We start from the raw sequence: 12,486 nt of genomic DNA, 5'->3' as shown, positions 1-12,486 counted from the left end.
ATGGAGTAAGATTTGGACAGACAGATAACCCATGAGGAGCCGAGACCCACAGACACGTTGCATTCGGCCATCCATCCCTTTCGAGAGAAACTAAACTCTAGCCTTTTGGGGGCAGAGAAACCAACCAGGAACACCTCAGTTACATTCACTAAAGACAATCTGACCAAACCCTTTCACAGCTGGAGATATTTTCTCTGTTATATAAAAATAAGCTATATTGTGATATAGGATTTTTTTTTAATTTGTATAAAACTTTCAGTGCTAGGAAAAAAGGTACAGGTTTAATTATGTCAGATGCACAGCTTTTATGCAGAGATAAGTCTTTTGTTTACACCAGTTGGAGTCCAATAACCTGATAATTAAGCATGTTCATTAGACACACTTGATTTAATCAGTGGAAGAACTAGACTTCTCAATTCTCTTATCAGTTCTTTTAACTGAACCTGGCTTCTTTGCTTCAAACACTGTGCCCAGTCTGAAGCCATTGTTGGGGAAGAAAAGGTATAGAAACGTTTGTTTTACTTTAGGTGTAAAATTAGGGACACACCTAATTACTTTGTTATATCTAGATTTTGGCTTAGTTTTTTAAAAACTACTCAAGCATACCTTACTATCAAAACCCCTCAGCCTCCCAGACGTGTTGGCAGTAAGAATTCAAGGCTAATTTTCCTCTGCTGAAATAAAACCATCCATATTTTAAGTTTAGAGAACTTAATGTTGTTCTTTGACCAACCATATCTTTTGACCTGCTTTGTCTTACGTATTTTGCAGAACATTTGTGCTTATGTCTTCATGCCATTCTCTTTCATGATGGGGGTAGACTGGGAAGACAGTTTTATTGTCGGTGGACTACTAGGTTACAAAACTTTCTTCAACGAATTTGTGGCTTATGAGCGCCTCTCAAAACTGATTCACAACCGGGAAAAGGGTGTGAGCATGTACATTAATGGTGTGAAACAGTATATGACTGTAAGTAATGTTTTCTGTTCTACAGATTTATTGGATCTAATACTTTTCTGCTGAAACTTAACATATCTTCTAATATGGGCATAAAGGAATAATGGTGGCATATTACCCTAAAGTGTGTTTTTCAGTGATAGAGTTCAATTATGAAAATGCAGCATTGCTTTGTGAGGCTGTCATGACTGTCATCACACTAGCTATCTCAAACATAGCAAAAGAAAGGCATAGTTTTAGGGTTCATGCAATGTTCCACAGGACACGATGCATAAGACCAAGGCTGTCTGTCTTCAAGGTAAGTTTCTTCTTACCTCATTCTTAGCTGGCACTTCCCTATGAGATACTCTCCCAGGAAAATCATGGGCAAGAACTGGAGGATCCTCCTGCCTGCAGAGGTTTAGCCAAGCATTAAGCTTCAAGAGAGGCATCCAGCAAGCTTTAGCTGATGGCATTTAAGATATTACTGGCACACCTCTGTTGCTGGTTGTTGTCCTTTGTGCAGAGGGCAGTACTACAAGACATGTATCACATGGTATACACCTCCGTTGCCACACTGAGTCCAAACAGTTTGTTTCAGTTGCCAATGAAAGTTAGTTTTCATGAGGATTTCCAGCCAAAGCCTGGGCCACCCCTCATTGGCATGTCCACCCAGATTCACCCAACAGGATACGTAATTCCTACTACAATTCACTGAGGAAGAAACCTAGAGGATGGCAATGCAAAGGTCATGCTATGTGTGTGCACAGGGGCAAAGAGCATGCGGTGATCAAGGCTAACCTTTGCGGCTATAACTGCTTCCCCATCTGGCATCCACATGCACAGCTTGTGCTGAATTTGTCCTCATTCTAAACACAGGCAACAGAAAACGTGTTATCTGGCTTTATGCCTGCACTGGCCTTTCTTCCTCAAATCAAGACAGATTGTCACTGTAGAGGACCCTTAGTTAGGAAGCATCCTTTTGTACAGCTTTTAATCTTCATTTAATCTGATGTGATGCTGTGGATACCTGCCTTATACACAAAACCAAAAACATGTTCCTGTCCACTTGCATTCCCTATTAGCAGCATATATTTCACAAGGGAAGGTAGAAAGCCAGGTGGTCTGATCAAATACTCACACGCTTGCCTGAGCATCCATTACAGGTGTTCCTGGAATTCCTGGAAACAGGATGCTGGGCTAGATGGACCTTTGATCTGCCCTGCTAAAGTCATGCTGCATTCTACAAGGGGTCTGAACTCCTGTGTGAGTGAAAAATTCATTTCTTAATCTGGAAGTCAGCCTCAAAATTCAGATCGAATAAACTGTATTGCATCTTTTTTTTTCTTTTGTTTTCAGTAAGATGCCATCTAGAATTTCCATGTTCACTTCTAATACCTACATAGAAGTGTATAAGTTTCCATGGTAAAAAACTCTGAGATACGAAAATAATTTTTATTCATAACACTAGTAAAAATTTCCCAGTAACCATTTTAATTAGGGCACAACTGTTCAGGTGATAGCACGCTTGACTTCCACTTTTAATTCCTTTTCAGCTTCAGAACTCTAATACATCCAGTCACAGATATTCAGCTAGAGCAAGCAAACAAGCGGTCTTCTGAACTCCCTCACCTGAGTCAGTAATAACAAGGCTTCCTGTTTTCAGAGCTAGGAAAGTGCAAATGAAAGCAGGGAAATCACAGTACACAAAGACATTTCTAGGAAAAGCAGATAGAGTGGGTACTTGAAAAGCATTTTCCTGTATATGGGCAGAGTGATTGAAAGTATCTATGAATTGGTTTTCATAAAACAGGAATGGAAACAGAGAAACTTCTAACAAAGAGGAAACCTAGAACACTCACTCAGACGTCTTCAGCTTGGGCCTAAAACACAGGAAATAGGAGTTCAGAGGTGCCGTGGGGACAAAAATCCATTTGCTGAGATATGTTACCTCCTTTCCCAAAATGTTTGAACTATATTTGTCTCGAGGTTTGCAAGGTTTGTAGCCTGATTTCACCCAAAGTCATTTTGTGTTCTGTGAGAGGTCCCTCCACACGCACAAAGGCCAACCCAACCTTGTCTCTGCTCTGAGGTCTAGACTGAGCTGGTGTTGCCCAAGGGGAGGAAGCTGGCTGAAGTCAGGAAGGAAATAAGCTGCTAATGAGGATTCCAAAATCATAATGTCCCTCTACTTGCTATCACATCAAAGCACCCACTCTCTAGGAGACCCATTTTCCTTCTCTTCCTCTGTGCACAGGGTGGAGCACGCACAGAGCAGCTTTGCACATGGACCCCTCTGCTTATTCAGGGACAAAGAAGTAAGGCACCCATACCAAAACCTGAGGTTTCAACAGTGTTATAGAGGCAGACAAGCTACGAAAAACAAGCTGAGTTAAAGCTCTCTGACTCATACCTTCAAAAAACAGCAGCTAAATTGCCACTAGGAAGATAAGAATTATTTTTTGTCTTTAATTACTAGTACTCAATTTAACAAGGCACAGCAATATACATGAAAAATAAAACCATCACATGGTTTATGCGTCCTCACACAGGCAGTGGGTATGAAAGCCTGCACCTTTCAGCAAGAGAATGAGCCTACCTTACTGAAAGCTGCACACTGGGGCAGCAACCAAGCAAAACAGAGTGATTTCAGTACTCAGAGCCCTGAGCCACAATGCCATGTTTTCAGAACTCTACATCAGCACGAGCTGTCTCAAACCACTCAACAGGATGTGTGTTTGTTTTCCAGGTTCGCTCTGAAGTCATTGCCACCTATGCTCTTTGTGGATTTGCCAACTTCGGCTCCCTGGGAATGGTAATAGGAGGCCTGAGTAAGAACATCTCTCATAGACAATCTATTTGGCGAGCAAATCCCAAAGAAAACACCCAAAGGAACAGGCTGTGGGTGAAACTTAGCAGCATTAGGGGCTGAGCAGCTGCTCTGCAAGACCCTGCACCCAACTGTGCATGGAAGGGCTACAAAGAGGTGCAGGCTTTGGTGTGGAGGTACTGGGAGAGGCGCTAAGGGCAAGGGGACGGGACCAAGCTCTGACAGTGGGCCTCCCTGACAGCCCTCACACTGTAAGCCTGAGGTACTACACCCCTTGGGCTTCAGGAGGAGTAAACCATCTCTGTAGCCTCCTGGTCTGAAAGACAAAGTTGGCTGTTTCCTGTAAAAATATCATGTATGTGCAGTAAGATTATAGGGAAAGAAAAAAAAAATAAAGGCTTTTCATATCTTGAGGGAAAAAGAAAAATTAAAAAAACACCTGGGTTCCTCACTGGGTGGCCAGAATTGCTGGTGGCCACCTTTACCCTGGAGCCCAGGTGGGCTCTGCAGGGCCAGCAGTGGGGCAGCATGGAGGACCAGGACCCAGCCATGGGGCCAGACCCTGGTGCCGTGCCTGGGGTTTGCTTCTGAAAGACGCAATCAGCCAGCACAGACTTGCAAACTGCCTAAGCAAATAGAAGTCGTCGTTTTTTACACAAGCCACCTTCTTAACAGAAAGAGCCAATATTGACACTAGGCCTTTAAATGGACCACTAAAAATTTCTCATTTTCCCTCCTTGTTTCTCCAGGTTCAAAATGCAGGGTGGGAATTTCCTCTTGTGATGGGAGAGCAGGCGGGTTCATCTTCTTTACATCTGTATGTATTTATGTTTGACCCACACTTTAATTTTCTTCCTAGCAAGCGTTGCTCCCTCAAAAAAAAAAGGAAATAGCTGGTGGTGCTTTCAGAGCAATGATTGCTGGAACTGTCGCCTGTTTCATGACAGCCTGCGTGGCAGGTACTGTACCCAAGCCTGGTGTCTCTTACAGGTGGTGACCACAGGGTCTCAGTCCGTCGGTACCGCAGACACAGCTGGGCCACTCCTGCCGCTCAAATGCTAGAATTTTCGGGTTTGCCAGGATTAAAAGTCAGTATACGATGAAAGGTCCTTGAAAACTGGAATATGAAAAGATTTATTTTATTATTTCTTCCATTATGTCTTATCTCTTTTTTTTTTGTTTGTTTGTGTGTAACACACGACTCATGAACAAAGCAAGTGACGTATGAGTTACAATCCCTCCTCCACGCCACTGGCTACAGAAATACAGAAGTAATTATGGAGCAGAAACGGAGAACTGGAATGAAAGGAGGGTGTAACAGAGAAGGAGCAAGGGGGAAGCTGAACAACTTTTTGTCTTAATGTTAAATTGATATTTTGGGCTGATAGTATTCCCACAGAATGTTTATGTTAATGAAACTATCTTAAGGTGAGACTCAACAGCAGATTCTTATTTTCGAAGTCTCACCTTCAAGCTGAGTAACGACTCACAAGGTAACAGCTATTTTAGGGAAGAAATTAAAAAGAACATAATATTAATGATTCAAAAGATTAATTAATTGACCCAATATGATTCAGCAGGTAAAATTTATCCCCAGTATTTAACAATCCCATTTCCAACTTTCTTTTCTGAGCATGTGATATGCAGAATTGCATGATGAAGGTTAAAGCACTCATATTCCTCCAGTGAAGAAAGATCTTGTTGCTTTACATATCTGAAAAGATCATTTCTGTTTCTACCACAGCTTCGCTATCCCTTTGTGTTCACTGCAGAAGCAGAAACATATACATTTTAAGGATAAGCCCACACTGTTTTCTGAAGATTATAGAACTAGTACACTTGAAATGCCATTAGTCTCAGAGCCCTCCATAATATTTTAATAAATGACACTACTCTGTATAACTGAGGAATCAGGACTCTTACTAAAATGTGTCATTTCACAATCCTGGCCTTAAGAATAAAATTGTGACCAACCCCTAGGAAATCTTTCCAAAACAATAAAATCTGCTTTGGAAAGAAAATTACATTCCACCCCCTCCATAACTATCTCCATTTAGAACAAAAAATGTCCTGTATTTACCTGCACTGTTATAAATGCAGGACAGCTCCATTTTAGTTAATGAAAGCACACTGGCCCAGCAGTGAGAAAGCCATTAGTATACCTTTCTAGTAGCATTAAAAGGGGCAGATAAACAAAATGTTCTAAGTGTAACAGGTTACCATAGTCTAATTTCTACATGTTAAAAAAAATGTTTGTGGTCACTCCTTAATCCAGTTCTGTAAAACAATTTGGATTTTTTAAAAATTTCACATTTTGAGGGTTTTAATCTTGCACCTTTACAGAACCATCTTGGAGGGTGATTTAGTATCAGCCAGAATGTTTCATGTGACCATGCCCCAGTGACTGACATCCCAAAGTCTTATCTTCCTCTTCATTACTCATCAAGAAAATTGTTACTTACTTCACAGGAATGCTGACTGTCCGTGGTCTGGAAGTTCCTTGCCACATCTTATTAGGAAATGCCTTCAACTCCACAGATTTCCCTGCCAACAGCACAGAGCTAGTTGAATGCTGCCAGCAACTCTTCACCAGGTACTGAGGAACTCTTCATCCTTCTGTCAGCATAATTGAGGAAGCTCATGTATTCTCTAAAAGCCTGCTTTTATATTTTGTATTTGGCTTTTTTTTTCTTAGGCACCTGCTTTCCATGAACTTGAATCTTTCAAATAAATGAATATTTTAATCCTGTTGAATTATTTTCCTTTTCTTGGGCATTTCTCTGTTACATGCCAAGCACAAACAGAACTGACAGAGAACTTGAAACATCTTTGTCTAAACCTGAGCTTCCCAAAAGGCTAAACATAGATTATTATGTAAAGATTCAGTGGTCCAGCTCAGGCTCATCTCAAATATTAACAAAAAATAAATCAAATATTTCAATTAACACAATGTTAACATAGTATGTTAATCTTAATGTAGAAACACTTGGCTGAAAAAAGCCACGAGCTTTTTCTTCTGCTGTCTATGAATCTGGCTGAAGATAATAGTAATTTTGCCTGTTTACATAGAAAACTTTACACACATTTGAAGTAGGATAATATTCTGAGGTAGATTGTATTTGATAATTCTCTATCCAAGACAGAGAAGAAAGAAATAATGATATTAAATAAGGAATATATTCAGAGATACTTAACACTATCTCACAAAGAACCAAAGGTCTATGTATTTAGATTGTGGCAAGAACCTCTTAAATTTGTCCTAATGTACTGCTCTTTTTTTCAATTTTCACAACTAATTGCTTTAGAAATAAATACTCTAATTCATCTTTTCTCCATGCTATTGAAAATAGGAGAACTTCATCCTTCTTTTCACATTTCTTTTAGCAAAGACAATTCTCTAAGATGGAGCATTTGTCTACAACAAAAGCATACAATGTCAATGTAACAGTGATGTTGCTGTGATATAACCTGAAAGAATTCTCTCAAAAAAATCCTCAACTGGGGAAATTTTTCAGAATTGGTTTGATTTCACTGGATCTGCCTTCACATTCTCTTGCTTAACTAAAACACGTTTTCTGTGTGCGTAGAGAGGTATCTTGTTACATCTTCTTAGTATCAAGACTTGTGGCAACTTGAAATTTCTTATGATGGTTAACTCCTCATGGTAGGAATCAAAATTTAAATTCTGACTTCAGGTGATATTTTTTTCTGTATTTTTCTTTTGACACATATATTTCTGCCTTCCATGCCTTGACATAAATGTAGCTTTTGAATATGGACATATATAATATGTAAGGTGGCCTTATTTTTATGGTAACATTTTCAGATTTCAACTATTCACAAAAATGTAATTTAAAAAAATTATTCATGCTGGCATCAAGATCACCAGCTTCTGCCTGAATATCAGCACTTGCATATCACTGCAAGGAATTCCTGTTCCTGCAACCTGATGTTCCATATGAGTTTATCGTAACATTGAATGAGTGTCAAAAACTTTTTTTGCACAGTAAAAGTCATCTCTGATATTGGGTACATTCCTTCATTCATATTTCTTCATCACTTCAACTTTTCCTCATCACACTACTTTTAACTCTACCAGGTTGCTACAAAGACAAGAACTTGCTCTGTTTTCTCCAGAGTCAGTGTTGAGCAAATGCTTTGAAGATGCAAAAACCTTGAATAGCGAAGTTAAACCCTCAATCATTTCAGTTATCTAGGAAGATATACCCAGGGCATGAGGGCTTCATACAGAAAACCAGGCATGATCACGATAAAAAGGGAGAACATCTGGTCATGGCACATGGCTGGTGTTTGGAAAGTCTTCTCTCTGTTTCATTTCTCATGAGAATTTTAACACATTTAAGTTGCTTTGGAGAAAGTGTGTGTGTGCTCGCACCTGCGTGCGCATGCGTGTGTGCTTGTGTATGTGTATGGTCATGTGTGTGTGTATATACATACGCTATATATATGTATAGATTGATAGATAGATATAGATAGATAAAGTGATAGATTTGTATATATTTTACCCATAAGAGAAAAGGAGTGTATCTGATTTCTGCTTTTATCTCCTTCCCCAGTGTAAATCATTCACAGGAGGTCTTCCCTGGAGGAAACTACAGCCTGAGTGCCTGGAAAGGATGTTGCCAAATACTGGATCGACCTGCTTTTCATTGCACTTGGATTAAGCCTTAATTTTTTGGGAGGATAGGTCATAAATAAGAGCTGTGTTCCTTGGTAGAAAGGTAATAAAAGGTTTTCTTTTCCACAACAAGTGTGAACCCGTGTCCCCCCCCCGTTTATTTTCCATCTCTTACAAGCCCAATTCCTCTGACTTGCTTGGACTTACTCATAAATTAAACTGGGATAAATGCAAGACACCTCTTGGTGCAGAAGTGGGAGAGGGACTTTTCACAGGGGCATGTAGTGATAGGATGAGGGGTAATGGTTTTAAACTGAAAGAGGGTAGATTTAGATTAGATATTAGGAATAAATTCTTTACTGTGAGGGTGGTGAGACACTGGAACAAGTTGCCCAGAGAAGTTGTGGCTGCCCCCTCCCTGGAAGTGTTCAAGGCCAGGTTGGCTGGGGCTTTGAGCAACCTGGTCTATGGAAAGGTGTCCCTGCCCATGGCAGGGGGGTTGGAATTAGATGATCTTTAAGGTGCCTTCCAACCCAAACCATTCTATGATTCTATGATCTCTTCTCCCATTACAGATCAGAAGAGAAGGAGAATATTTCTGAGCCTGATTCTCCTGATTTAAATTCTACCCTGAAACTGATGAATCTGTACAATTAAACTGCCGTAGGCAAGAAGAACATCAGATTCAGAGGATGTGACTGCCACTTACAGAAAGTTGTGAACTAGAAATGCTATTTAGAATTGCCATCCATTCCTAATAGTATTTCTGCTCTTTCTGATACCAAAGAAGTGTTTTGGCTGCACATGAACTGAGCTGCTAACATGTGGTGCACCTCATCAACTCGGTCACTGAAGCACCCAAATCAGGGACTAGCCACTGTGTGCCTCAGTCCCCCTCCTTCTTCCCATAGAAGTATCTAGGCCACATCTTGATCCAGGAGGTTGGTCCCTGTTTAGAGGTAACTCATATGAATGGAAATGTCCAAACGCAAGGGAAGTTTCCTATATCAATTCTTCTCAATTGTTGTTGTTAACAATTGTGAAAATTGATCCCAGTGGAGTCACCAACCAGGAACTCAGAGCAGTATTCCTACCAGAAACAACAGAGCTGTGCTACAAATCGAATGTGGGTAAAATCAGGTCACAATCTGACTACTCGCTGTGAAAGCAACATTAAAGGATCTTGAAGACCTCTAGAAAAAACTCTTGAAGAGGGAGGTCTGTTATGTTTTTAAGCTTCAGACCTTTCATGGACTCTGAAACTGAAAAGTTCTTTGCAGATTGTTTTGCAAAATATTGTGATATAAATATTCCTATCCTATGACATTGTTAATGCCAAGACTTGAAAAAAAAGTTAAGAACTGAAGTACAGGAATATCAGAAAGTCCTGACATACCCTCCAAATAAAACTTGTGCAGATGGAAATGAACCAGTCTATTCTGATAAAACAACAACTAATTTTTCAATCTTCCATTAATTATTGCAGAATCTATTCTGGGAAATCCAGATTCATAAACTTAGCTGCCAGTACGGCTATTTTCAGGGGGCATTTATTTGAACTTATTGTAAAAGATGCTGGTTTCCTGTAAAATTCAGTTTATGAACTTCATCCTCTGAAAAACTATAAATGCCAATATTACTGCTATTTGTGATTTTTATCACAGGTTTCATATTGTTAGGTGTTTTCCTTTGGCCTCATCCACCTAGGTTTAGGAGACTGCATGTCAACCTCAGTTTTCAGTGCTTTTAAAGAATATTGCTAATCCTGATTATGACAGATATATGCTCAAATATTTTATGCAAACCTGTCCTAAAGAAACTCCAAGGGTTTGGTCCGCAATTTTTGGCCAGCATCCTGATTAAGCAGGGTTTAGCTTTCAAATAAGTTTAGAGTCTGAAATAGAGAAATATATTCTTTCAAGGGAAATTAATCAGAAGCATTAAGTCTCATTGTCAAGCAGAACACACCCCACACCCTCCTTTTATAAGTCGTCACTGGCACTCTCCCTTCTTGCTGCTCCCTAGCACGCTCTATTTAATATTAGCCTTTCAAAATGGCTGCTCTTCCCATTCTCACAGTTGTAAGCTGGTTAAAAGGGCTACTCTGGCTAGTAAAGACAACTATGCATGATCTTCTAAAAAAGCCTCTCATGTAGCTTAAGGCAGCAGCCTTCCTCCCACAGAAGAGATGTGGTGTGTTTCTTTTCTTTTTAGGACTCCTCTATAGCAGGATTACATGGAAGGAAATTTTAGCAGAGGATACGTGGCATTGCTCTACCTACACCTGGTCAAAGAGATTCCCCACCTGGTTTGCTGATGGCTTAATCAAAAGATTATATACATAGGACATTGCATCCTAAATGTAGCAAAAAAAAAAAAGCAGCGAAAGCAGGAGAGAATTGCTAACAAGTACCATTATGCTTTCAGGTGACTATTTGCCCTCTGTTCTTGTGATGGTGCTAGGAGTTCAGTGTAGAATTCTTTGTGTCTTTCTCAACACAAAAAGGGAACTGCATTTCACCCACTCAGGGTTAACCTGGCAGCTTGGACCCTGAACTATCAGCACCCAGGAACACATTTCCGAGAACACGACTGCCAGCGACAACGAAGCTGCAACACAGACCTGAGAAGAAACATTTGGTTTAATCAAATGCTTGCTAGCACTCTATACTTGTATAGATTCAAAGATCTACATGAACATTTTGGAAATAGTGGATTAGATAATGGATGAAGCCTACATGGAGGTATCCCGGTTTCAAAGGTCTTGCAAAAAAGGGAAAGTTTAATCTGCTTTGCTGTTACTGGCATGGCAGTGCACAATAGGATGTACCTAATGCAGATGACAAGTTAATGAAGCACAGGTGGCATGACTCAATCTGTCACCATCAGAAGCTACTCACTGGATGTCAGTACGTATCTAATAGCCTTGTGGAACTTTGTACTGCAGCATTCACAGGGTGTTAGTTAGTCACTAAAAATCACCAGTAATAATTCCAGGAAATGTTTTACACAGTTCAGTGTACAACAGTTCCAGGAAATATACTGTGTAGCCTTTATCATGCTCAGAGCATATAAAATCAAAGAAAACTATCCTTAATGTGAGACAAGTTCTCTCTGGCCCCAATCTAGAAAAGCACTGAAATAAGTAAATGAGGGAAGGCTGGTAGGTAACAGGAATATTTCTATTTTAATTGGCTGAGAGGCAGTTGGAAAAAACAAGCACACTTTTAGAAACAAACTCTTTTCCCAATTCTGCATAACAGCGCAGCACTTGCAACCTATATACCTTTATGAACATGTGAATAATTGACTGTCAAAGAGGCAAGTCATGTACAGCAAGTTATGGAGCCAAGTGTTCTCCAAACCAGGTACCACTTCTTTCTGACAAAAGACATGAGTAGAGGGAGGCAAGATAATAAAGATACAGAATATAAATACCAATTCTTTTCTTCTGCAGACTGAAACTGGTTTTGTTACACAGTGGTCAGACTGCTTCCCACTGTAAATGGGAAGTGCCATAAATACACGGTTCCCAAATTTTATGAGTCTGTGGTTCACTGACAGATCTCCAAATTTCAACCAGATACAGGTAGCTTTAAAGTCACTTAAGCATGTTGCTCAGCAGTGGCATATAGCTGGGAAGGTGGTTCTGAACCTCAGCCCCGTTAGCAGTGGCAGAAGACAAATCCGTGTCTAGGGCATTGGTGCAGGGCAAGGGGAGCTCTCCGCCCTGGTGAGGCACGTGGCATGGGGAGCACAGAGCCCTGTTGGAAGCCGGTGGCACAGGCAGACATGCTCTGGGGGCAGCAGGTGTGAGGCCCCAAGCCTGGAGTCTGTGGGCGCAGTTTACCCATGTGGCACCATCCTGACTCTGCAAGCAGGCCCACAGAATAAGTAGGCCTGGTGCTATCCTAGGCTGTTATCTAATACCAAACATAAAAACAAGTGGCAGGTTACAGAACTTTCACCTTTGAGAGGCTGAATCGAATTCTCCTCTCATTTACATCAGTCAGCTTGGGGGATCTTCACTGAAACTGGAGTTACCATACACTTATACCAGTGTAAATCAGACAAGAATTTC

The 12,486-nt window shown here is 40.4% G+C and overlaps 1 protein-coding gene across 1 annotated transcript in view; it reads left to right on the top strand.

Annotated features, from left to right (window-relative positions):
* SLC28A3 (solute carrier family 28 member 3) overlaps nucleotides 1-8,458 on the top strand; it is a 45,455-nt gene extending 36,997 nt beyond the window's left edge. Inside the window, exons 14-18 of the mRNA XM_068422926.1 lie at nucleotides 772-969; nucleotides 3,686-3,767; nucleotides 4,630-4,725; nucleotides 6,236-6,359; nucleotides 8,344-8,458. Coding sequence (XP_068279027.1) covers nucleotides 772-969; nucleotides 3,686-3,767; nucleotides 4,630-4,725; nucleotides 6,236-6,359; nucleotides 8,344-8,458 — 615 coding nt within the window. The remainder of the gene's footprint in view (nucleotides 1-771; nucleotides 970-3,685; nucleotides 3,768-4,629; nucleotides 4,726-6,235; nucleotides 6,360-8,343) is intronic.
* The last annotated feature ends 4,028 nt before the right edge of the window (nucleotides 8,459-12,486 follow it).

This window comes from Nyctibius grandis, chromosome Z (assembly GCF_013368605.1).
Source record: "Nyctibius grandis isolate bNycGra1 chromosome Z, bNycGra1.pri, whole genome shotgun sequence".
Classification (NCBI taxonomy): domain Eukaryota; kingdom Metazoa; phylum Chordata; class Aves; order Nyctibiiformes; family Nyctibiidae; genus Nyctibius; species Nyctibius grandis.
This window is presented reverse-complemented; position numbering and strand designations above follow the sequence as displayed.